Genomic DNA, 26,671 nt, shown 5'->3' on the forward strand with positions numbered 1-26,671 from the left:
AACTATAGGGTATCAAAATTACAGAGGCAGCTATTGATCGAAGTGCCATCTTATCACTGTCGTAAATGCTGTGAGGTTTTTGTAATGGCAAGTGCGAGACTGTGGAAATCCACTTGATCTAGGAATTTTTTTTCTTGAGTGTGTTAATTAGCATCCGATAAGCCTGGTAGGAACAGTCGTTAACGCTCCTGCTCCAGCTGTATTTCAGTTGGGCCGTGAAATACAGTGGCTCAGGGCTCAGCTGTTGCGATCGCATTTTCAGGAGTGATCTTCCAAGCAGGAAAGGAAAGGTAAGATGACTTTGTAACGCAAAAAGAGAGCACAGAATGAATTGCTCTTCAGGCCTGTTTCTAGAGCAATAGCTGTATCTGAGAGGGGTGCGGATCTCGTGTGTCGGTTTCTGGCGTTTCACTCGGGTTTTCGATGTCATTAGCAGTGCTATACTACTGATCTCTTCCGAGAGACAATCAAAACGAGATCTAGCCATGGATGTTATTTTTGTACCCACGCTTTGCCTGTTTTAGATTACAGTAATGTCTTGGGGGTGGGGAAGGGTGTTTAATTGCTGTTCTGGGTAAATGGCGGACTGTAGGACTTGCTGGTTAGTCCCTGGTCTTCAGTCGAAAATAGAAACAAAGAAACTTGAGATGCACATGTATAACCCTTCCTCCTTCCTTCTCCTGTCCCTCCCCGTCCACCCCAGCGCTTTGATTCATTGCCAGGAACAGTCCTTCTGCCAAATCAAAAGCCCCCTCAAAATCTCAGGAAGATTCCATCTCTGTATGCTGCGCTCCATGCGAAATCTTCCACCTAACAAAAGCGAGACAGTTTTCAGACGGACACGAGCTATGAGTACATTTGTCCTACAGCAACAGCCTTCTGGGTCCCAAAATACATCATGTTTGTTCTTGGTATTTGGCTCCTATTCTATATCGAGAAATACTTCATCCCGTGTGCCTTACCGCCCATCCGCCACTCCATAGGTTTTCGGTGACACTGAATCGAGCTGCAGACGTGTACGAGGTGTTAGAACTCCCTTTGCTTCAAAACAGAAAATGCTTTTAAAAGCCACTGCTTCCTGTCCCAGGTCCCATCATATATAGCACTCTACGTATATTCAGCTAGACTGCATTTCCCTTTTTTTATATAAATATGTACCTTAAAATCCCCAGCCAACTCGTCAAACAAGGAGATGCCATTATTTAACATCACTGCGTAATCCTTTGGGATCTTTCAGAACCCAGGAAACCGAACCCAGAACTGCATGAACATTTTATGGGTTTCTTGTGAAGACAGCATCTGTGAACATCGACTCTTGGAACAGCCAGCAGTAAGACCCCCTTTGCAGATGTTTCATAGGTTCTTACATCCCACCACACTAAAGGTAGTACAAGATTGTATCTTTGATTCAAAAAGTAACTTTACTGATGTGCACGTACAAACTTGGTAATATTTCTCATGTGAAAATGACGTTCTGTACACAGTTCTAGGGCTGAACTTTTAAGGAACTGACGGTGTAACCAGGCATACAAAATGTGCGTGCAATTCCATGCTTATTTTGCATTCCTTGGCATGAACTTGTGCCGTTATTTGTAAGCCTAATTGGGCATTTGTGTTGTGCAGTTACATGATTTGCTTTCGGTTAGTGTATTCATATATTCAAATAATTACATAGCTATTTTGTACGCTTCATGTGAAAATACAGCTCTGTTTGAAGAATGACGTGATTTTTAAAAGTAGTGTGGACATGTTTGAGGATACCAAAACAATACAAGCGATACTTCGTTTTGTTGATTTCTTTTGAAGCAAATGCATGAAATACTTCAGGCAGAATTGTATGAAAACGCGATGACCACCCTCTATAGATAAAGCTATGGTTAGATGGCATCGTCTAACACTTGTTTAAGGTTAAGGGTTTGAAAGCACAGTTACTTCTCCTGTACCTGGAACAATGCCTCTGGAGTTTTACCTTACAGTTATTACAGATTATTGGGTACGTTCCAGCAGGGGAGGCAATAATAACCTCTGTCTCTCACAACTGCTGGAGCAAATTTATGACCAGTTAACATTCCCTAAACTGATTTTTGTGCTGAACTTCACAATATCTGGGTACCTAGTCAAAACGTGCCTGTAGCATGTTTGTTCTGGGAGGTGAATTCTGCTGCTGCCCGTGCCTCAGACGGAGATCACTGGAGTCTTAGCTACATTTAGTGTGAGCCGCTTGCACTTGGCGATTCCTTTTCCTGTTGAATCTCTTGACGTAGCTGCTGCTGCTTCCAAGCAAGCCGTCCCCTGGCCTCAGGCGCCCGCGCAGGAACTGCAGCAGGTTCGCAGGGATCTGTCGTCTCTTGTGGTAGATCTGACCCATCACAATGTATCTGCTGCCTGCAAAATAAATGAGACTTCTGTGCCATGAAGAAAGCATGGATTCATTCGCTACTCGCTGGAAGCGCGACAGATTTATGAATAGATGTGAACTTGTACCTTGTAGAAATACATGAAGGTGCGGCTTAGTACAGTGGCACGCTGAACTGCAGTGGGACTTGTGGGTTGTGCTTGCACAGAAATAATGATTTACTGTGTAAATCATTATTTTAAAAATAATGCTTCTAATTTTTTTAAAAATAAAGCTTCTAATTGCAATTAGAAGCTTTTTGGGGGAAATACTGATATTTGATGAACTGGACTACTTACAAACACATCGGCTTAAGCTCGTGCTTAAATTTTTTTGGCAATCCTGAAAACTTGCTATCTTTTTGGAACTGGATAATGTTAAGAAAGAACTACACAGCCACCTGACTTCTTCACACACTTGGTTCTCTTCTGAAAATTTAGAGAAACTGGGAGGGAAAAAGCCCTCCAGTTTAACAGTAAATACCTTTTTCTTTTTTTGTTTATCAAAATACCACAACAACCCAGGATAAGCCTATTAAACTAGGGCAGACTAAAATTGCACTGCATGCAGGAGGTGTAGTGGAATGGATTTAGCTGGAATTATTTACCAAGTTTAAAGTCCGGACATGGTTTACTGCAGTTTAAAGTATCCACAACTAGAATGTGAACTCGAAAGAAGAAGCCATCAGGAGTAATATACAGGTGACTCATCTTGTATAATCCATCGCTGTTTACCAAAAGCGTAATCAAGTGGACTCCATTCCCCAGTCTCTCCATGTTATAAACAATTCCATTCACTGCTGTTTAAGGGAGGGGGGGGGAAAAAAAGCAAGCATCAGATTACATATCTTGGTGGCAACTCAGGGTATGTGCGAAGGCTCTCATTTAAAGTGCTGTAAAGTAAGTCTCGGCAGAAATCCTTTGGCTCAGTAGTGGGCAGTCTTGAAAGCAGGGGTTGCTTCAAATAATCACATTCGATGAGGACATCACCTTAGTATTTGTTGAGTTGCTAACTTGTGCTTTACAGGTCTGAGATGTTTCTTAGTGAAGTTTATAAAATGTTTCAAAAGTGATGATTTTTGTACTGTTTTCCATCCTGATATGTAGAAAGCGGACATACTTACCTAACAAAGTAAAATTTTCAAATTTAAAACTTCACAATGAAGTCCAAAGCTAACCTGATAATAAAACACTTCAGCTTTTGAAAGAAAAGGCCCGTGTCGTACCAAGAGGGAAGGGCACCAGTTAGGCCATGTTCTACGCTCAGACAATCGCTTCATGCTGTCCACCCAGTTTCTGGTTTTGACAAGTGCTGAGCTGAGTGCAGGAATCAGAAAACAGCAAAGGTTTTAGGCAGGAAGGCAAGGAGGACTTCTGTAACTGGCGTTACACCCGCCTCACTGAGTCAGAACTTTGATTCAGTCGTTTATTCCTTAATCTGCACTGCAGATGTAAAGAAATGAAAAGCTCTTTCTGATCACTGCGGTGGAACCTTGGCTGATGTGTTGCTCTGACCGTATTTTCCCTACCTGTCTTTTTCAGTTTAAGAGATGAGAGTTAAAGGCTGAAATGTACAAAGGTCGGGTCGCTATAAGGCCTATGTTTGACAGGAATGCATGAAAGTGGTACAAAATAAAGAATATAGCTTTTGTAGAAAGCACTTCCTGACTTCTCCATTTAGAGAAAACAGATGTCTCATAACGTGTTTATATTCTACAAATGGAAACATCTGTTACCACTAGGCATGTATTTTCCTTATCTCTTAAAATACTGTGAGAAAAAGTTGGTATCTATTTCACAACTTTGTAAGCGCAAGGCAAGATTTCAGTCAGAAAATGCTTGCTCTTACACAGTCAGTTCAAAAATGCCAGGCTATGTTCTACCATCTTTAGGTCCACCAACTTGGACACGACGACTACAGACATGGAGTCCTCAGGAACTTCAAGAAGAACCCTCTGTACCAAGAGGATCACAGCTTTATTTTTATTTGGTTCTCCATTTTATTTTGCTTTGAAACTTCAGCCCCCAAAATCACAAACTTGTTCTAAATAGTAAGTAACGCAGCTACAATGTTTAATCTTAGAGTATCTAAAATAATTGGTCTTTTCAGTTCCATTGCCCAGCAGGCAAGAACACTGTCTTCCTCCCAGGAATGGAAAGTAGAGAAAATAGAAAAAAGAGCAATACTAGCCCAAGGTAGGGAAAGGGTAAGACTTGGTACCGTTTGTCATAGTGCTTTTATAAAGAGCTGTGATGGGTCCTTTTAATGTATTTAGTATCTTAAAAGCAGAAGTGAAATGTCAGTAGTAGATGAGCAAAAGCAGCCTCTGCTTTGTGTGGTGTCTCGAGGACACAACTTACCGAATTCACTCGCGCAGTAGGCCTCCACTTCGTCTCTCTCTTTCCTGCACTCGGTCAGACATGCCTTCTCCTTATCGCCATCTAGAACAGGCGCATAGGCTGAGGGACAGCAACAGGCCCTTTTGGGATATTCCGTACAAATTAGGCCACCCAACCTTTGGAAAGCTCAGGCTATCCCTTGCCGGAGCCCGCTCTCCCCTTACCTTTCTTCAGCGTGCTGAAGTGGTACGGCAAGCTGGATGACTGGCGGTTGGTGACCCAGGAGGGTTTGGTGACCTTCTTGAAGGGATCAGTGTGTTTATAGGGCATTATCTTGTACGGTCGGTTCAAGTGATCCAGCGTGTTAGGATCATCTGACTCCACTGCTCCAGAGTCTGGAAAAGGATAAGCCTCCACTAAGGATGTCATCTTTTGGTAGGAAGATGCTGTGTGATGGAAGTGAGCCGACACGCTGTTGGCAGCCTCAGCCAGCCGTCTGTCCGTGTGCTTTCTGTTTGCCTCGTTGAAGTCAAAGGAGGCGGGAGAAGGCCCCTCAGTCGGGCTCTCCAGGGGCAGGGCCCCTCCGTACTGCAAGAGGTGTTTCCTCAGTCCCGTGCTGTTTTCTAGAGAAGGCTTGGTGCGTTTCTTTTTGTCTGATGAGAGGGAGGTGATTTCGGGAGGTTTTGGCTGCTGCAGGTCGGTGGGAGACAGAAACCGGCGTTCCGTGTGATTCTCCCTGGCGCTGCTGGTGCCCCAGGCGGGCAGTTTGAGGTGACCAGGCGCAGCCGCTGCTGAACTATAAGCATCTTTGCTGAGAGTCTGACTGGCTTTCTCAGCATAGGGCAGGGATCCTACAAACAAAATAAAGGAGGGAGTGAATTAGCGTTCTAATTTTTTTATTCCATGTGCTGCTGAATGGGAAGTGCCTGGCACATTTGAGGCTCTAGTCTGTAAGTGAGGCCTTCAACAGTAAGACAATATAACCGGTAAATAGTTCAACAGATCAAATACAGAAGAACTCCTCATTCTTCTGTACTCAAACACGGAAGGTCCAGTACAGAGAGTGCAGCTGTGTGAGCAAAACACAGGAGATTTGCATTTTTACTTTATTATTGTTGCAAATTAAAAACATGACTTATAAACAAACCCTTTTCTCAAAAGCCTGAATCTCCAGGGAGCATCTGAAGAAACAAGGTTCACATTGCCATTTGGGATGCTTGTTTAAAAGACCATGACAACAGAACTATTTGGTTTTCCCATCCATGGGATGCCTTATTGACAATGTCATCTGGACTCTTCAGCGGCTTTGGGCTTTGAATGCTACTGAAAAGATGTTTATCCACAGTTTTGTGTCTCTGACTTTTGCACTGCAGGGCTGTATAGTAGCAGTACCATAGCCTGGTAGCTAGGCTATTGCTGCCGAGTAACAATTATTTCAAGGCTTTTCTTAATTTGAGAGGACAAGAGTTGAGAAAGAGAGGAAATGTCTGGGAATCTAGTGAAAAATGGAAAGGCTTAATGACATTGTTCACGCAAGCTGGACAGTCACCAAGACCTTCGTTTATACCTTCACCTTGATCAGTTGGACGTCACAAAGCAAAATGACTTTCCATTTAGCCTGGGAAGAGAGAAATTTCCCCTGGCAGTTCATCTTCCTTTTACTTTAGTCCTTCACTGCATGCTTTTAGTTAGCCAGCACAGTTTTAAAACAGTTCACCCACACACAGCCGCTGTCTGCGTGTTCGCCGTCTGTGGTTAGCATCGTGTAGGAGGCTGATCCTAACTCCTTATGTGAAAAGAGATATTTGACATACACAGATGAACAATGTCCTGGTTTATCTTCTATAACTGACTCAACTGCTGACCTTGCCATTTCTCCCCCTTTGCTCTCACCAGCTGCTGTCATGGGAAAGATTCCCTGATATTTGGGCTGGCCACACGTAAAGTCAAAAGAATGTCCATGAAGAAAGGGGTGGAAGAAGTCCAAGCTAAAGAAAGCAATAGGCAAGGGTATGCTGGAGATGTTTCAATATGAAGCTGCGAACTCTGAACAGGTGTTTTGGACTTGGTTTTGTAAGTATACTTTTCTACCAGTTTATCGTGCCTTCTCAGTCATGGATTGTAACAAGAATTAGTTCATTTTTTTCTACTCAATCCATTCAGGACCTTGAGATTCATTCCCCTATGCCAGCATATTCCCATCTAGCCCTTGCAACCTAAGAAAATACAACTGCAACATAATCAGCTCCTGGACTTCTCCTTCCCAGTGGAATAGAAGTATATCTTATTTCTGTACATCAATGAGGTACTAAAAAAAAAAAATAAAAAAAAAATATTTAGGACAGCTTGCTGCAGGCACATGTGACAGCACAGAGCGTGTTGAAATAAATTAGAAATCTGAAGTTTACAGATGAGGGGAAAGAGACTAAAAGGGAAAGGTCACATACAAATAAAAAAAAATCCCATATGCAGAAGCAAGTCAAACTTCAGTTGCGGAATGATGGCTAGCAGGATTCACGGCACCAGCTAACTGCCTGCTTTTGGCAGGTGCTCTTAATTCTTTCAAATGCTGACAAATCAAATATTGCAATTTACATTCCCATCCCACAAAACATGTTGAAATATTGCTTTCTTGAGCCCTTACATGATTACTGCTACCGCTTGCTGAAAAGATTACAGCTGAAGAGGGCTGCTCGGGCAAGAGTTTGTAGTAATGTGTTTAGCCTCCCCTGATACCAAAGGCAAATATGCCCCAGCCCCGCTTTGAATGTTAACAGACTTACCGGCCACTGAGCTGGAAGATGATCTAATGACAAAGCAGAGGAGCCAGAACACTTTGGTTGTCATTTTGAAGTAAAGGTTTTCCAGACACAAAATGAACTGGAGTCTTTTATGCCCTTCCCCCAATTCATGCTAATGAGAGGCAGCCTTAGGGGAAACAGGAATCACTCACTGGACAACCCACTGGAGCAAGACCAAGCTGCTGCCGTCCCCGCTAGCCTCCCACTACCCCTGCCTAGGACACCCCCTTCCCATATACACACCCGTCTATACTGCCTCCAGTCGCCTGTGTTTATGTGAATAACATACAGATATGTGTTTTTAGCAACAGATTTTTATTTTAGGGGAGGGTCTTGCTTCCTATGGCATTTTGTAGAGAAAATCATACAGAACAAATACGGTTTTACTGGACGTGGGGAACTACATTATCAAGTGCGCTTGATAGATGCTGGCATCACCTCTGCGATTCAGCTTCTGTACAGGATGTGCTTTATGATGAAACATATTTCAGTATTTCTGGCCCCCTCCAGTTATGCAGCTGGTAATCTCATCTTTTAGTTTTAGGAACCCTTTCCAGTGATTCTTTTCAGACTGAAAAATGTAGAAGTTACTGTCCAGTCCAAGGGAAAGCTCTGCTGACCACAGATAAAGCTTTATTTTTAAATCTGTATTTGCTAAGACAAAGAACGCCGAAAATTTTCACACAACAAGCCAATTCTGATTTGGATTTTACTGAATTAAGTAGGCTTATTCTTATGCTCCCAACCAAAATGGGTGACCTTACTGCTAGACAAGATTTCCATTGTGACAGTTTATCTCACTAGCTGATACTGTCACGAGAGTTAGTGAACTCATTTGTGCCTTTAAGGTGTGACAAACAATTAAAAAACCCTGTAAAATCACTACATCCCAGCTCCTGAAACTCATCCCCAAGAGAAAATCTGCCCCCAAAAGAAAACCTGCCTGTGTCATGTCGTCCAACTATTGCCTAGTTTAAACACTGTTTGTTTTGTACTGCCTCAATTAAGCAGTTTAATAGAAGTCTTAAAAGTACAGGGCTTTATCTCAAGCAGCTATGGCTGAAGACACAGAAAATGAGCCAGAATAGGATGCAAAGTAAATGAAATTTTAACACATCTGTTACTCAGTGTGCTAGGTTTTTACTGCAGCATTTATTAATCTGTATTTTCCTGTTATTTTAAACATTTTCATTCCAAAAGTATCCCAACACAGCTACGGTAGAAATGGGAATTTAAACTAAGGACGAGGCAGAGGTGAGCTCGTATGTTCTTTGTGTGCCCCATCTCCCGCTCAGCTGGCGCACATACCTGTGGCAAGGAGAGAGGTCAGGGCTGCGACAGACTCCGGCTGTTGAGGGTTGTGCTGAGGACGGACGGATGGACAGACGTACATGTGAGTGTCCTGCAGCCCTTCTGTGCCCCAGGGAGTCTTCTGTTTAAATTAGCTGGTAGTGTAACTCAACCCATATTAATGTATGACTATGTCTGTATGAATGAGTTTCTCCTGACTCTGTGCTTGGGTGGGACCTTGACTGAAAGGGCAGTCGGGGCGTTTGTAGTATTTCTACCGTTCAAGAAGCTGCAGGTATGCCAGCAGCAGCGGAGAAGGAGGAAGCTTCCCGGGCAGGACTCCCTGCTCTGAGGAAAACGGGGACCGCCGGGGCAGTGGCCACGTCCTAGCCCGGGAAGCCGCAGGGAGCTGCGCTGGCAGCAACAGGTTTGCAGGACAGGGTTCCCCTGCGCCTTTACCACCAGGGCTCTGGGGGGCCCCCACGGCCCGACCCCGGCCCCCGTGCCCCGGCCAGCCCGCCCTCTGCTCCGCCTCGGGACCGGCGCCTGAGGAGAACCGCCCGCCCGCCCGCCAACCAGCTCCTCGGGGCTCCTGGGGACACTCACACAAACCTGCGGCTGCCACAGGCGATCCCCGCTCCGGCTGCCTCACGCCAGAGACGGGCGGCGGCCCTCGGCTGCCTCAGGATCCCCGCGGGAAGGAGGGCGGTGGCGGCCGCGGGCTCGGTGGCGCCTGGGAAGGGCCGCGGTGCCGGCGTCCTGCTGACAGGGCGGCGGTTGCGGAGGGAGCGGCTGAGGGAACCTGAGGCCAGCAGCGTAGCGCGGTGCTGGCTCGGCTCCGGGTCTCCCCCACCGGCCCCAGGCGCTGCAGCGGCGGGCGGCGCGACTAAAAGTAACGCAGCGGGTCCGGGGGGGATGATAATGCGGCCCGCGCTGAATCTACCGCAGAGCCACAAAAGTCTAGGCACGACCCAGATGGGACTCGAACCCACAATCCCCAGCTCCGGAGGCTGATGCCTTATCCATTAGGCCACTGGGTCACCCAGGGAAAGTAACCCGCGCCGTGCCGTAAGAGCCCCGCCCGGCCGGCGCTGGCTCCGCCCCCAAAGGTGCTTTCACGTTCTCCCCGCTTGTGAGCGGGAGGTCTCGCCCCTCCGCCTCGGCGCGTCGCGCGCGGCGGCCGTTAGCGCCCCCCTCAGGGGACCCGCTCGTTCCACAACCGCCCCCTCACCGGGACCCTTTTCCCCTCACGGGCTTCCCGGCTTCGCGCCGTCCCGTCCCTCCTCCGCTGACGTTATCTCCATCCTCTTGGCTCCGCACTGGGCTTTCTCCCCTCGCGGGTCTTCCTGCCCTCACGGGGCTTTTTCCCTCCTGTGCACCCTCCGCTGTGGCAGTTCCCTCAACCGCAGCACTCCCCCACCCTTCTGTTTGTCGCCCTCGCTGTTGATAACGGCCCTTCATGCTGTGACACTGCCCTGCCACCCCAAGGCATGTTCACCCCATATCGGCCTGCCCTCATACACAGCTACCTCGCATTTCCAAATGGCCGACAGCTGCCTCCCTGCCCTGGAACACCCAGCCCTGCACCCTCCTCATCTCCTTCGTCCAGGTCATGCTGCTCCAGACCACAGACTCTCCAGCAATTTATGACCCAGCAGACTCTTCACGCTGGCCCTCGGATCCTTCTGCACACCAGGTGTCTTACCTTGATTTCTACTTTTGAGCTGCTTTTTTTTCTGTCAAACCAGTCCTTTTTCAGTATCTCCGTTTATGACTCAAGTGCTTTCTCTTCTTTTGACTTCCCTACTATTCCTTAAATGGTTTTGTGATGTTTTTCTTTTACAAAGGTCAGAACTGTAAGGCCCAAAACAAGCTATGTGAAATGTTACTGGTAATTCCTCTGCAGATGTCTTTGTCAACTAGTGTGTGCATCTGCAGAGCAGTATAAATGTTTAATGTAATGGTTTAACACACCAATGTATCAATGTGCAACTCTGACACTTCTCTGCCCTGAATTGTACATTATAGATGTTGAAGTGCTTGAGCTGCTGGCAGAGCCATGTTTTTCCCCCAGGTTTTTTGGTTTGAATTACACCTCTTGTGAAACAGGGTGTTCCTCTGTATTCCATCCCTTGTAAACAGGCCAAACCCATCTGAAACAACACCAAATCTGTTGATTTTCTGGGCGTGCCACAAGGACAGGCATGCTTTTTTTTGTTATTCTGTACGATTTAATTTCAATCTGTCCTGATTGCTGTTGAATTGCTTTAAACTGCAACCTCGCATCCCGTTGTCTTTAAATTCCTGTGTGCCGCGTTTCTGGGAGATGACATGGGGAGTCTCAGGAGAAGGCTGTGGTGACCGGGCAGTTAGTGAGGTAGAAATTAGTCTGTACGTGAGGAAATGGCACGTCGCTGCCTCAGACCGCTCACAGCGGGACAACCTCCGTCCCCTCACCCCATCCAGGGTGCAAACCCAGCCCGCCACCCCGCTCGCCTTCCCGGGCCGGCCCGCAGAGCTCCCCGAAACTACAACTCCCGGCGTGCCACGCGCCGCCTCCCGGCGAGCGGGTCAGGCGGGAGCGCGGCGGTGTCCCCTCGCGCTGGGTGCCGGGAGTTGTAGTGCCGAGGCGGGAACGCCTTGCGCGAATACGCGAGGTCTGGTCCGCCCTTCCGGGAGCACGGCGGAGATTCGTTCCCCCGCATCGCGAGACGGGCTGCATTTCAAACGGGCCAATCAGGAGGTTGCTATGGCTCGAACGGGCCAATGGCAGGGCGAGGGCGCGGGAAATTTAAATGCCGCCCGGAGCGGGCGAGGGCAGTGGCGGCGTGCTCGTGGGACGGCGGCTGGTGCGCGGAGACTGTGGTGGAGGTGCCCGGCCCCGGGTGGGGGCGAGGGGGGAGCCGGGGCGGTGGGAGGCCGGGTGAGGGGCAGCGGGGCTCCGTCGGAAGGGGCTGGGCTCCGTCGGCGGTGAGGCAGGCCCTACAAGGGGGGACTCCCTGCGGAACCTGTCGGGTCTCCGCAGTCGCAGGCCGCTGGCTGGAGTGGGGCTGGCACGTCCTAGAAGGGGCTGCGTGGTCCGGCTGAGTTGTGGGCGAAACGAAGGCCGTCCTTGTGCGGTGGGTCACCTTGGAGCTGACTAAGGTGCGGCGGCCTGCCTCTGTTAGCGGTGTAGCCGCTACTATGTGCTGCTGGCTGCACCGGCACAGCAAGGCCCCCCGGGGGACGTTCCCAGTGCGGCACCTCGTTGTTCCCATCAAAAGGGGTCGGGGTGGGACTCGGTGGGGTGCCTGTGCAATACAGATACGACGCAGTGAAGGTAGTTTTTAACGTATGTGTGCTGTCTAGGGGAAGGAAGGTCAATCTTGCTCCTAAAAACGATGGCTCCAATAATGTTTGTGGTTGGAAGAGTTATGAAACGATGTATATGTGTTTACTGCTTTTGTGTTAATGTTAGAGCTTGCTGTAACACCTAGGCATTTAAAGAGACAGCTTTCATGTCTCTAGTATCTTCTAGCAAGATAGAAGCTGTTACTGTATCTAATAGGGACAAGTGTCTCTCATTCTCAAGTATTGATCCTAGTTTTTAAGCTTAACTCTTGTAAAGTAAACTTACTGTTTATTATTTGCTGCTTTCAGGCTTATTTTTATCTGTGTGTCTCAAAAATCTAATAAGCAAGATGTCCACTAATGAGAATGCTAGTGCAGCAGCTCGTTTGAACAGATTCAAGAACAAAGGAAAGGACACTACCGTGAGTATTTTGATACACTTAGTACTTTAGCTAGCCCTCATCTCTTTAAACATGAGTTGTAAAAGCCAAGGACTTACTATGAATGTATATTATACAGGAAATGAGAAGGCGGCGTATTGAAGTCAATGTAGAGCTGAGGAAAGCTAAGAAAGATGACCAGATGCTTAAAAGAAGAAATGTTAGCACTTTACCAGATGATGCTACTTCTCCACTTCAGGAAAACAGGAGTAATCAGGTAAGTAGGTGCTTGGAACAGGTACCCTTGGAGGTCTTGCAGTATGAGCTCATGCAGCCACACTAGTATGACTCCCTTCTCCTGTGGGACACAGCGCTACTACATATACACTACCAGCTTAAGTCTATACTACCAACTCTTAACGGGCAACACTCTTAACACGTAGCTTAGCCAGTTGTGTTTAAGCCTACTGTAACAGTGGTGTGAAGCGCTTGATTAAAGAAAGCTTTCAGTAGTTCAGACAAGTGTAGATAAAGCTGTGGCTGATGAGGTTTTGTAGTATCACATAGTGGTATAATCTTTTAATAAAGGAAGAGGTAGTAAAATAGAGTCTATTCATGGTATTGCATAGAAGGCCTCTGTGGTCATGAAGACACATGCCTCTCCCAACAAAGTCTTCATGTAACTTCTTATTGTACAGGTTTTGGCACACTGGACAGTTGAAGAAATAGTCAAAGGAGTTAATAGTAATAATATGGAGCTTCAGCTACAGGCTACTCAAGCTGCCAGGTAAGGAGTTCAGAGGTAACCAATTCAGCTGTGCAAGCCAGTAACTAGGCAAGGTAAAAGAATTGGCTTATGAGCCTGTCTACTTATGGCAGCAGCTATGACTCTTCTTATCAGACAGTATTTTCAAAACCTTGAGTCACCCTTATACACAATGTTTAGGTACACTTAATTTAGTCATAATTTTATTGAAATAGTGTGGCTTTTGAATGTTTAAATGCCTGAACATTTCACGAGGAAGTAGTAATGCTTTCTGGTGGTTTTGAGGTAGTAAAATGGACAGTAGTCAGTCTCAGACTTGTAGGAGTAAAGGTAATAAACCCTTTGTTATAGCAGAATAAGGTATCTTTAAACTGTGTTAACACTTGACTACAATATTTGAGTGCAATGATCTATTTTAGAGTAATGTGAACAGTAGGATGACTGGGGTTTGAAGTATACCAAATATTCCTTTCTGCTTCAAATCTAAAGTCTCTTTAGCAAGCTCGTATATTGCTGCAGTGCTGCTTCTGGCAGTTGTTAACCTGTCTGCTGAGAAACCTCTAGCAGTTCAGATGTATTATGACTCCTGCAGGTCTGCTTCATTTCAGAGTCTGAACAGAACCTCTCATATAGTGAAGACATGCCAAAAACAATGTTAACAGAGGTTTAAGAAGCTAGTATTCAGCTTGTCTATATTTCTCCTTCCTGTTGTGTTGCTTTTTCTGAATGTTAAGGCAATGCTAAACTTTTTTTTAAAAATTAATCTTTTTAGACTGATTAATGGAATCTGTTGTTCAGACCTCTGCAGGCAAAAATAATGCTTTTTGTTTGTCTTCCTCCATAGGAAACTCCTCTCAAGAGAGAAGCAGCCCCCAATAGATAACATAATTCGGGCTGGTTTGATTCCGAAGTTTGTCTCCTTCTTGGGTAGAGCAGACTGTAGCCCTATTCAGTTTGAATCTGCCTGGGCGCTTACCAACATTGCTTCTGGTACATCAGAACAAACAAAGGCCGTAGTAGATGGAGGGGCTATTCCAGCTTTTATTTCGCTACTGGCCTCTCCCCATACTCACATCAGTGAACAGGCTGTGTGGGCGTTGGGAAATATTGCAGGTATGTCAATACGCTACACAACCCTTTCAGACCTGCTCCCTTCTTTAACATAGGAGGACATTTCTACTGACGTGTCATGTAGCATGCTGAGCTTCTTTGGAACTCTGTTGTAATGCTTCTCGAGTAAAGACATGCTCTGCGATTTGGAATATGTTATGGACAATTTTTCATCTTCAGACCTGGTATAAGATATCTCATGCAATACCTGGCTATCTGTGTGTAGCATTACATGGATTGCTTCCCTATTTTGATTCAGTTCAGATAGAGCTATATAACAGTCCTACAACTGTTATAGGGCTTTTTCCACATATCTCACTTGACGGTTTTGACCTATCAATGAGCTCTGCTCTGTGTGGTGACTAGAAGGGGGAAGGGAGGAAGCAGATAGCTCATGTAATAGTGTATGTGATAGCCAGTGTTCCTTGCTTTAAAACAGCTACTTACTGATGTGAAAGTAAATATACTGAAGTTTCTCGTGCACCTTTCAGGATTACTTGATTTGCAAGTGTTGGATGCTATTCTTAAAAAAAAAAAAAAATCCCAAACAGGTCAAAATTAATAATATAGTTATAATATTTGTATTTGTTGTATTAAACTCAATTGTAAGGCACTGTCTGTATGTTGCAATAGAATAATTCAGTTTGACATTCCTTCAGCATTATACAGTAGAACCCCATCATGCAACCAATTATTATAATGCATTTGAAGTCCCATCTTTGTGGGAAGAGCTCTGTTCTAGTAGTAGGGCTTAGATACGTTTTCAAAGAAATATGTAAGTCCCTGCTTAAAAATGTACTCTAAGAAAAGCTGTATAAAAATATACACTAAATTATCTCTTTTTCCAACAGAAAAAATATCAAGCTCAGTGGCTTGATTAGAAAAACACATGCTTGCCATATGACTTAACCATGGCAGTAGTCCTTTTGTCCTCATTTCTTTTTATTTTATCTATCCCTTAAGCAGAAGAATTCATCCTCTAACACATAATGATTCTGTATGTACACATCCCTCTAGTCTGGTCTTCACCTGGCTATTTTTCTTGTTTTCTCAGGGGATGGTTCTACCTACAGAGATCTGGTTATTAAATTTGGTGCAATTACACCACTGCTGAGTCTACTGGCTGTTCCTGATCTCTCCTCTCTGGCTGTAAGTTGTGCAGTACAATTCCAGTTACAGTTACTAATAAGTGAGCAAAAGAGCTCAAGTAACTAAACAGTTGCTACCCATTTATTTCAACTCTTGCAGTCCGGATATTTACGCAATGTTACCTGGACCCTCTCAAACCTGTGTCGTAATAAGAATCCTGCACCACCCATAGAAGCTATTGAGCAGATTCTTCCAACCCTTGTTCGGCTCTTACACCATGATGATCGTGAGGTGTTAGCAGACACATGCTGGGCACTTTCCTATCTAACAGATGGTTCCAATGACAGGATAGAAGTTGTAGTGAAGACAGGATTGGTGCCACAACTTGTGAAACTCCTGGGATGTAGTGAACTGCCAATAATGGTAAGCTATCAGATATGCAGATTGCTGTTGCTTGATTTGAGTTGTGAATAAAACTGCAGTTGGAATAGTGTGCATGTAACTGAATTATTCTTCTTATACGTAAATCTGATGATTGTTCCAGGTTTTGCGTGGGTAAAACTTTGAGCTTCTATCTTGCCTGGAGACTGCCCCACATGAGGTGTTGGCTGTTGCTGTTACAGACTATCAATCTTCTTTACATAATCATTGGATTTAACCCACAGGCCAGCGCAGTAGTCAACATCTTTTAAAGCTTGCTTTTAACTCTAAACTACTGTTCAAATACTCGTTCTAGGTACAGTGTTTGAAGTGGACTCTGCGCACAACATAATATAGTATAATAAAACTGCATTAATACTTAGGAGATAGTTTTTCCGAAGCTCTGCCATGGATAGTTTTTTGCAGATTGGCCTTGGAAGGTGTGCAGTCTTGGCATGCTTAATGTCTGCAGGTGTAATGCTAATGAGGTGCTTAAAACTCATCATAACATGCTGTTAACTGGGAAAGCTCGAGCAGAGGGGCATCAAGTATGGCTGTACTTGTTCAAATACACCTCTTTTCTTAAGTTCTATTTCACATTTATTTCAGACTCCTTCATTAAGAGCCATAGGAAATATTGTCACTGGTACTGATGAGCAGACACAAATTGTTATTGACTCAGGAGCACTATCTGTCTTTCCAAGTCTCCTTTCTCATCATAAAAACAACATTCAGAAAGAAGCAGCGTGGACAATGTCCAACATCACTGCTGGACGACAGGACCAAATCCAGCGAGTTGTGGACCATGGTCTTGTACCTTATCTCATTGGTATTCTCAGGAAGGTAAACAAAAACTTTATTTACTAGGTTGAGGCTCTTGCTATTACTACTGCTGTTTGTGTTTAAATATCCTGCTTTTATTTTCATAGGGGGATTTCAAATCTCAAAAAGAAGCTGTGTGGGCTGTGACTAACTACACAAGCGGTGGAACAACTGAACAGATCGTGTATCTCGTTCAGGCTGGTGTCGTTGAACCCCTACTGAATCTTCTCTCAGCTAAAGACAGCAAAACTGTGCTAGTTATTCTGGATGCTATTTCTAATATCTTCTTGGTATGTGAATGGAGTAGACTTGGTTATTGTCCAAGGTGTTGCTAATGGTTCTCCAGTCGTTGGTGACGTGCATCTTTCCTGAGATTATCCCATGCTTGTCTCTTGCAGACTGCTGAGAAGATTAATGAGACTGAAAAACTTTGCCTCATGATTGAGGAGTGTGGAGGTCTAGACAAAATTGAAGCTCTTCAGTCACATGAAAATGAACAAGTGTACAAAGCCTCATCTACCCTGATTGAGAAATATTTCTCAGCAGAAGTAAGTGGCTGCAGGATGATTATTTTTTTTTCCATTTTTATTTTCTATTCTAGCACTGACTACTAGGTTGAAAGCTACTGCTCTTTCAAAACTCTTCTTTTCCTTTTAGGAGGAGGAAGACCAAAATGTGGTACCGGAATCTACTGCTGATAGCTACACTTTCCAAATTCAGGGCAATACTCCAGATACTTTCAACTTCTAGGTCTTGCATATACTGCAACAACCTGCAAGTTTGGCACACAAATGACTGCTGCCTCTTTGTCTTAATAGTTCTTGGGTTTTACTGTGTTTTTTATGTGACCTGTAGCACTTTGTCCAACTGAAACATACTTGAACAGTTCAAAACTGTACATATTATGTGAATTTCTAACTGTAAACTTCATTCTTTCTGAGATGTACCTGTAAATATTCTCTTTCTGGCTCTTACTGTCCCTGTCATGCACAAGAATGCAAGTGGGCAATACAGGCTTCTCGCAAAGCATGAGCCACTGCTCTGCATAACCTCTTCATACCTATTACATTCTACATAACCTATTGCTGTAATCAGTACAGAGTAGGCTTTTAAAGAAGATTTATGTTTAAAGTTCAATAAAGTGACATCAATACATCAAATTGAACTGTGTCAATTGCCCTTAAAAGGTGACTACGGTAAGTATACTTAATTAAAATGTATAATGGCAAGAACACGGGCCTAAACCATGAGAGGTTCAAATCTGAAGATGGCGGTTTTGAAACAGCTTGGTCACCCCAAGCTCTGACTTCTGCATGTAGCAGCCGTCTATTACTGCAGAACTAATGAATTGCTGCTTCTCTCTAGGTATCCCTTATGGAAATATGAGTTTCTACCCTGTTCATAACTGAGCTAAACTATCTTCTGCCTTTTTGGAGAAATATTTAAAGATTGTAATAGCACTACTTAACTGCAAGCAATTAGTGTGGAGGAGCTATAAGTACAGTGGTTAACCAATTATAAATATGTTCAGGTAGTCTTAGCACGGAGCACAGGAAATGCTTTGAAGCAGTTGTCCGCTCTAAAGAGCGAAAATGAAGGCCTCATCTTGGGCTCTATTGCCCCTCTGCTTCTAAATTCTTACTTACAGTAACCTATGCTGTCTCTTAAGGTCGTTGTGCAGGGTTGGGTTTTGGAGGCAGGGGGTAGTAGTCAGAGGAAGAAGTGTAGTCCTGTTTTCCAGCTTTCTGGAAAAACTTGGATTGAGCTATTTTGTTAACTGGAACCTCCCAGGAGTCAATTTGTCTGAATAACTAAATTGATTCAGCTCTGAGCTTTTCTAGCTCTTGTAATGGTGCAAGGAGAAGTCAGTTTTTCTTGGCTAGATTTCTCATAAGCATGACTTATATTTGAAACATAACATGTCACTGCAGTATTGTATGTTAAGTATCTTTTCAATTATTAATAGAAGGCGGGAGGGGGAAAAACCTAAGCAATTCTCCCAGAGTTCTCATAGGCTTTGCTTCCCCCCTCATGAGGAGGGTTAAAAAAAAAAAAATCAAAAAAAACCCCCACCTTGTACTTTGCTAAGTGAACCCGATAAATTAATCGGTTTGGTCTTGTACATTGATCTGCTTGTGTGCTTTCAACTCTATTTTAAAGTGCATATGCATGTATAAGTGCATTTGGGTGTAACTCTTTAAATTCTTCATTAAGAATACTTGATCTTAAAAGGATGTTCTTTCTAAGCCTAGATTACCATTATGAGAGGCATATTAGGTATGCCTACCTAAAGACTTATTTAAAGGAGTTATTGCTAATGTGGAAGATGCTACTCTCCCTTCCATTACTGTGGTGCGAGTCTATTACTGTCTATTTCATGTTTGCTTGCAAAAATGGTACCCTCCCTGCTCGGAGGCTGCTGATGGACCTCTCTGTGCAAGCCGCTTGCTTGGATCTTAGGTACTGTTGGATGGTGAAAAAGTTACAAAAGGTAGCAGATAATCTGTCTGCGTGTATATTCGTATCTCTTCTTATGGTTAATAGGAATGTTTCCTCCAGAGCACTCGCTTGTGAACTCGCCAGCCTGAGCACGCTGCGGCTGGGCTGTTAAGGCCATGTGAGCTCCTCCATCAAGCTCAGAACGTGGCCTCGGAGACACTGCCATTGGTGTCACTGGTGTATCAGCAGGGGTTGCAGACTTTACCTGTCACAAAAGATAGTCTTGCAAAAATCACAGTATCCTGAACTAGTTAAATATGATTTCTTACTTTTGAGTGTACCACTCTGTTTTTTCTTTACCCCAAAGCAAAGCTGCAGCAAGTAATAAGCTTTCAGATCAATAACTATTGCAACTCTATTGCATCTTGTACTTGAGGACCTGATGTCAGCGTTACTGACCTTCTGCCTGTGCTGTCAGCGAAGGGTGAGACCCGGCTGCAGCATGTTCCCAGCCCTGCCTGCCTTCTGTACCTGCAGGAGGGGCTGCAGGTGGCACCCAGCACCTGCAGAAGAAGCTGTAGGCGGGGACAGATGGAGGAGCAGAACCCAAGTCTAACACCACAGATACTGAACCCCCTTGGGACCACGTTCCAGCATTATCTTAGGGGTACCCATGCAAAGTGGAAAGAACCATCTGCCTTGCAGTGCCCTTAATGCTCTGGGGGGTTAAACCAACCAAATAGGGATTTTATGCATCTGCAGTGAAGCCTCATGTGTCCTTTGCTTTGTTGTCAAACCTCCGAATTTCACCTGAAAACATCAGTGTTAAAATCACTATTTTGTGAGTAACTGTCTGTAGAGAACTGAAACAATTAACCTATCTAAAAGCAGATATGAGAAGTCAGCTTTAATGAATGAAATCACTGCTTCCGTATACTTTATGTTTGTAGGTTTATAAGGGCAATGACAGAATTCTTGAGTAATTTTCGATTTCTAACTCTGTAAAATGCTGCATCTTCCAGTAGAGGGTGCTACAGGCAATCGCACAGTCTCGTTTGCTTCGACGAGGTTGGTGCAGCTTCATCCTGCCTGGACCGCTCAGGTATGATGTACTTTATTTCCCTATTAAGAAAACACTGAGATAAAAGTCCATCGGGGCACCTCTTGTAGTTACAGAAAATATTTATGTGCTAATTCCCGAATACTTAACCAGATTAAATATGGTATCTCAAGGTATTGCTACTTTGAAAAACTCCTTACTCTAACTGCTTTTTAGTATGTATGTAGTTAGTTTGACTTTTCTATCCCCGTATATAGAAAAGGGGATGAGAACACAGAGCACTTGCTGAATAGTGTTGTCTCTACTTTTTTTTCCTGCACTACTTGTTTCAGAATTATCTAATATACTGAGTTAATAATAGAACACTGCAAATTCTTCTCTAAGTGCCTGACACCTCAGTGGTTTAATTATTAACTTTCTGGGGACCGAGACTTTGTTTTTATCCAAGAAAAATGTGTTCAGCCTATCTGCCAATGAGCCTTGTTCTTGGCAGGACGTATTTCCACAAGCAACAATCTACAGCGATTATGAGTAAGTGACTGGGGTGAGTCACTCCTTATTCTAAGAAAATGCAAACTATTTCTGAGGTTAGGATCACAGTCACCTATTAGGCTGCGTCTCTAGCTTAAAAAAGCAGTAGGAGCAAAAAGGGAGAGGAGAATTGTTATTGTTCCTTGTTCGTTGGTTGGGGGTTTTTTGTGCATTGCCCAGCCAGATTTAAGAGCTAGCCTTCTTTATTTGGCACATGCCTAATTCAGGACAAGGGCTGGAATAAATATCTGGTGGCCTGTGTGTCGGTCTGCCAACCCCTTGGTGCTGAGAGCAACGATAACAGACCCCTGCGGACATCAACTGCCTTGGAATGCAGTTGTTACTAATACTCCTTTATCTGTGGAGCGATGGCGAGATTTCAGTCTAACATCCCAGCAAATGTAACCACCTCTGAAACTCCGATGCTAGCAGATGCTGCGGTGTGAGTGCTTCCACTTGCTGATTCCAAAGATGCTGGGCTCTGAAAGAGGAGCAGAGGGTTTGCAGTCCTGTTCTTCAATAGCCTGGCTAGAAACGGTTAGAAAAGCTAGAAATGGTTAAACTAGGAGAAATCTATTCCTTTATTTGCCTGTGATTTAGACTGTGAAATACTCTCTTAAGTGAAGCTGCTTCCTGCCACCCTATACAGAATGATTTAAATTGCACAGAACTACCAGCGGTATATCAGCAAAAATGAACAGCTGTAAGTTTACAGGAAAAGGAATTCACTAGCCAACAGTATTTCACAGATCTCTTCTGTTTCTAAATCTATTTTGCAGCAGAGCAAACTGCAATACAAGAAAGTTACCCACAGACGTCCAGGAAGTAGCTGGTAGAATAAACCTGGAGCCTGGGAATCCTGATGTCCACTCCTCTAGTTGACCCACGGCACCTCTGGTCACCATTAGCCCTTTGCTGAATATAGGATTACCCCGGCAGGAATCAATGTCTTTTGTGATAAGGTATGACATAACATGTAAGCGCAGGTCTAAATTTTGGGAGTGTGTATAATTTGGGGGGAAAAGTCCTGTTATTCAAAACAGAAGTCAGTCATGAAGGTTAATTGTAGTTGGTGATATTTGGCCTAGAAAGGAAAACGTTGGCACTCATTTAAAACCTAATAGGAAACACATTAACCCTTTGGCCTGAGTAAAAAACTTAAGCTTGACTCGCCTCCGGGGGAACATATCAGGAGAAAAGTCTGAGGGAATTAGGTGACCCCTCCGAATGGGCAAGGTACACCTCCCCCAATTGCAAATTTCAGAAAAAACCCCAACATTCACGAGAACACTCAAGCTACAAGTGTGCGAAGTCATTCATTGTGTTTGGAAAACACCCCCTTATGATTGATCCTTAGCATGGCACTGACATGAGTCAGGCAGAAACTCAGCATGTACACGGCTACGGAAGAATTAATTTGCCGTGAGTTTCATAGCACTTCATATGGAATAAGGGTCACTGGATTCCGGTCCTGTTTCTGACTGCGGAGCACTGTCTGTCTCAGACTGGCTCCAGGAAACGGACGCTCTTCCGCAGAAGCCAGAAGATTTCGTGGAAGAGCCGTGGCCTGTTTCCAGGTTGCAGTTCACCCACTGCTCTAGGGAGGGTCATTAGTGGGAGGGAAGTGAAGCTGGGATTTAAAGAGATGAGGAGGGGAAATTAAAGCAGGGTGGGGAAAAAAATCCCAATAATTCTTATTAAGCAGAACTTGCTTGACCACATTAAAATGTTGCGCTAATCATTTAAACAAAACAATGGGCCAAATCCAGAAGTGATGCATAAATCATACACCAGGAAGGGAGTTTCAGTTGACTGACATGCTAAAAGCAAAATCAATGGCACTGATTTCACTGCGGAAGAGGTTGGATTACACCTATGAGCTCAACAAAAGAGGCAGTACGAGGAAGGTTCTACTTCATTTTGTATCTTTCTCAATTTGCATTGCAATGTGAAATGAAAATCATGGGGTCATCTTCCGAAGGCGTGATTTTTTTTTTTTTCAGTTATAGATATAAAAAGTGGAAAGCTGCTTCACTTGTTGTCTGTAACAGATTGCGTTGTGTATAGGTTCAGAGTGGTAAAATCGTTATAATACCAGGAGTATGTAACTGTGCTCTGTGGGCATGTGGAAGATTGGATGTACAAAGCTATCAGAAAATCTTGAATAATCTCCAAGGCACATTTCCATCATCCAAATCACTTCATTTTTACCCACTATATGAAACAGATGTAAAAATAGCTCTTTCATCAGTGGATTGCTACACATATTTGGGCTGCGGAGGTTCAATTCTGTTCAAAGCAATACTGTGAAATCATTTGCAGAATGTTGCTGTTAATCAGAAGCAGCAATTTAATGTTACGTCTCCATCTCTCCTCCCCCCTCCAGCTCCCCTTCCCAATTCTGAGCAGGAAACGACACTTGGACGGAGCTCAGCATACTAACTTTCTGGATAGACTCTCTAGGAATGAGGAGGGACTTGAATTCTCTCCATATGTCATTTCCTTTCCCCTAATGGCTAAAAAAAAACATTGCTGCAGTCCATATAACTTACAAGAGAGAGAACATTACCCATATAGGAAAATAAAGGCCGGGGGGATGGGACAGACAGGACATCCACATTCCATTGCTGAAGAACTGCTTTGCAAAACTTGCCTTGAATTAAGCAGGAATCTTTCTCCTGCGTGGAAGGATTGTTTTATATAGTTCCTAAAACTGAAGCTAGTAACCCATCTGTACTTAAGAGTACATCAACACCTGCAGGCTGTGGCCAGGCAGGGATTAGAGAAGGAAAATGTAAGTAGAAGAGGAATGGTAACAACTGTGCGAGACTTAAATTAAGTCAGAAAGGAAAAACGCAGGTGATTGACGAAGACTGACAATGGGGAATATACTAATTTCTAATAAAACCAATTTTAATAGCAAATAATCCTAGAAATTACTTAAGAAAAATTAGAAGATTAGCCCACTCCTGCAACCGGCTTTTGTCCAGACCATCTTTAAAAACTTCTCTGTTCCATATAACCAATAGCATATGCAGATATCGCACACTGCTGCAAAACACAAAACTTGATCTGCTGTATTGCACAGTGGATTTGCAGCTGTCAACAGAATTCACTGTGCCATAGTTACAACCAAAAAAAAAAACCAGGAATAAACATGACAAAAAAACCAAACAACACAAAACACTTTAACTAAACGGGGAGCTTACTTCCTTATAGCCAACCGACTGTTGTAGGCTCAAAGTGGAACATGTCTTTCTAGCAATATAATCCAAATGTTTGTTAAATTTGTAGCAACCAAACTGTGCCAGGCGCTTTGCAGAACAAATGAGAGATGACATTTGCTCAAAAACCCCTGAATGTTGCAGTCAGTGAGCGAATGCACACACACGTAGGGCCAGATGCATCTGCTTGTGGGATGATTACATCTGATTACAGAACTGAGACCTCACACCTTTTATTAGACATACCGCCTAATTAGATATATCGCCCCCGAATTCTACCGCTAAAAAAACCCCAACACTCACCAATAAAAAAACAAACACCTTTCCTCCAGTTCTATTTTAGAGGTTTTCAAGAGTGGAATAAAAGGATGATTGAAGACACATGGTGGCAGGTTTTGCTTTAGGTTACTTTTAGCACTTCACCAGACCCACTAACCTACTTAAATGTCTGTGCTGTTCTTATCTGGCATGCAACCTTGCTTTATGATTTTTAGGATTAAATAATTTTAGAGATAACTCTCAAATTGATTTCGCAGTGGACTCATGGCTGATTCTGTTAAAAGAAAGCCCAAAAGAAGCTTGTACAGGTTGTGGGATGGGTTTGGTATTTCTGCAGTTCAGAAAGTGCTAGGAATTGGATTAAAAAAAAAGAGGGATTGTTGTCTTTATTGAACCTACAAATGCTTTTGTGTCGCGGTTGATCTTATTTATAGATTTAGTATTCACGTAAGGTGTTTATAAATGTCTACAGACTAGCAAAGCAGAGTGCTTCCAAAGCCAGTTAGCCTGGGTTCTCGTCAGTAATTCACGACACCGAGGGGGTGTATGCAGCGTGCACAACTGATGATGGCTCATTCTGAATCGTAGTGGTTGCTCCCCCCTGGCAGAAAATAATAATCCTGTGGGGTTAAGGCTCTGTTAGCTATTTTTGTCTTCAAACCTTGCGGATTCAATTACCTGTAGAAGTACACTGTAATGTTATAATTTGATAAATCTCCTGGAATTAATCGCCCCTCTTGAATGGAAATCTTGGGAAGTAACTTGTATGAGGCACATGGAAAAACTTCCATTTGCTTGACGAAACATAGAAAATCAGAACTACCGGCTGAGGGCTGTGCAAAGCGTTTACACTGCCGTGAGAGGCTTGCTTTCTCTGCCAGCATTGGACGGGCAGAGGAGCTGTTGCCAGCCTTGTTCCCTGTCTTTATCAGTATTTGTCTCTATGAGCCACGGCCCCTCAGGTTGGAACGGGATAAATTGGTCCTCTTGAAAGCCCCAATTCTGTAAAGCTAGAATCATGGTATTTTAATCCCTCTATCTACGTAAGTAATGATGGCCAATAAGAACAAGCTAATTATGAGAACGTTAAGGCTTATCAGATAATGTTCCAGGAGGTTTGTTGGCAGTCGGGAAAACATCTCTGCTTTCCTTGGCTGCACGGATGGAAGGTGCATCATAGAACATTTTTTACTTTTCCCAAAGCACTAGATAGTGGCTTTGGCCCAAGCAGGATGTTCACTAGGCAGACCAAGAGATAGATTTAACGTAGCAGCTCCCTTCCAACATATCACTCTTGTTCAACAGTGCCTATGGGGTGAATTTACAGCAGCAGGACTGAGTCAGCTTTTGGCTTCGCTGCCAGTGGCACCCTCCTCTCAGTATCAGCATAATTAAGACTCAGAGAGACTTACAATATTGGAGACTTTACAGGTCATCTTTTGCAGACAACAGAATTGCTCTTTCAAATTGATGCTGGGCTGTGGGGGATAGGAAAGATTAGAAAAGGTTTGGTATTTAGTGGCTAAATCATATGGCCTGGTTGAAAAACAGTGGTGTATGTCAACTCTCTTAAATACTTGTTTGGGCTGACAGTCTTCCTAATAACACTTCATTTGTCTAAGTTGCGTACCGCTGGGACAAATACACAATGTCAAGTTGATTTAGACAATATCCAGAGACAGATGTTGTAGTACAGTAGTAAAGTAAATTCTTGATACGTGTCACTCAGAGGAGACTGTTTCTAACTGTATTCTTCTGTAAGGCCTTTTATTAACCTACTTATATCAGCCAAATACATCTAAGGGTGAGATTCTGCAGTCATTTCATTCACAAAGCAACATGAGAAAGTCCTGCAGAGCAGTTACATGAGGGAACATGTGGTTCTTCAGGAAACCTTAGCAATTTCAGTTGGAATACTTCACATGTAGCTCTCAAAGCAGTTGACAAAGCCAGTCATCCGAGAGTCTGTTAAAGAAATTGTATTATCGACAATATTTTATGGGTAAATAAGTAGAAATCATGGAAGACTAAAGGAAATACTTTTCAGAAATAGACCTTCTTTTTGGCCCAGGACTTTTGAAGACCTACTTTGTACTTTGAGTCGGCATTCCTACTGATTTTGCACATAAGACAAATCAGGGAACGTTTTTTATGCCTAAGATACTTCACTCTGCTTAGAGACTGAGTCTAGGCTCTGCCCTTTGTCCCAGGCTGTTAAAAATGTGATGCAAAGCCTGTCATTGGGTCATGGGTTGTGAGGACACTGTACATCCAACAGCAGAGAAGAGTGTTGGCTCGAGCTAGACAACGGGGCTGGAACACAGGTGTAACCCAGGCATTTGCCCAAGCACCAGGACATGGTTTCTCACGATGGATTTACCTCATTCAGAAAGTGA

At 43.9% G+C, this 26,671-nt stretch overlaps 2 protein-coding genes and 1 non-coding gene across 10 annotated transcripts; 1 reads left to right on the plus strand and 2 right to left on the minus strand.

The window, feature by feature from the left end:
* Positions 1-1,416: 1,416 nt before the first annotated feature.
* On the minus strand, positions 1,417-9,793 carry C15H17orf58 (chromosome 15 C17orf58 homolog). Of its 5 annotated transcripts, none has more exons than XM_054221240.1 (5): positions 9,438-9,793; positions 8,844-8,980; positions 4,959-5,585; positions 4,756-4,854; positions 1,417-2,385 (listed from the first exon to the last, which is right to left on the minus strand). In XM_054221240.1, exons 2-5 carry the CDS (start codon positions 8,926-8,928, stop codon positions 2,198-2,200), a joined length of 999 nt encoding a protein of 332 aa, XP_054077215.1. In that variant the 5' UTR covers positions 8,929-8,980; positions 9,438-9,793; the 3' UTR covers positions 1,417-2,197. The 5 variants fall into 5 exon arrangements, with proteins under 5 accessions (XP_054077215.1, XP_054077217.1, XP_054077213.1 ...); XM_054221242.1 differs by having other exon boundaries at positions 4,756-4,836; positions 9,438-9,790; XM_054221238.1 differs by lacking the exon at positions 9,438-9,793 and adding an exon at positions 3,003-3,194 and having other exon boundaries at positions 4,756-4,836.
* Positions 9,793-9,865, minus strand: TRNAR-CCG (transfer RNA arginine (anticodon CCG)). Its single transcript has one exon. It is a non-coding gene; the product is annotated as a tRNA-Arg (tRNA).
* A 412-nt stretch (positions 9,866-10,277) lies between these two features.
* On the plus strand, positions 10,278-17,911 carry KPNA2 (karyopherin subunit alpha 2). 4 transcript variants are annotated; one of them, XM_054221971.1, is made up of 11 exons: positions 10,278-10,521; positions 12,465-12,577; positions 12,675-12,812; positions 13,234-13,322; positions 14,146-14,414; positions 15,466-15,560; positions 15,660-15,923; positions 16,530-16,763; positions 16,850-17,032; positions 17,141-17,290; positions 17,400-17,911. In XM_054221971.1, the coding sequence occupies exons 2-11, from the start codon at positions 12,506-12,508 to the stop codon at positions 17,490-17,492; spliced, it is 1,587 nt and encodes a 528-aa protein (XP_054077946.1). In that variant the 5' UTR covers positions 10,278-10,521; positions 12,465-12,505; the 3' UTR covers positions 17,493-17,911. The 4 variants fall into 4 exon arrangements, with proteins under 4 accessions (XP_054077946.1, XP_054077947.1, XP_054077944.1 ...); XM_054221972.1 differs by lacking the exon at positions 10,278-10,521 and adding an exon at positions 11,461-11,568; XM_054221969.1 differs by lacking the exon at positions 10,278-10,521 and adding an exon at positions 11,481-11,674.
* Positions 17,912-26,671: the final 8,760 nt, after the last annotated feature.

This window comes from Rissa tridactyla, chromosome 15, assembly GCF_028500815.1.
Source record: "Rissa tridactyla isolate bRisTri1 chromosome 15, bRisTri1.patW.cur.20221130, whole genome shotgun sequence".
Lineage (NCBI taxonomy): Eukaryota > Metazoa > Chordata > Aves > Charadriiformes > Laridae > Rissa > Rissa tridactyla.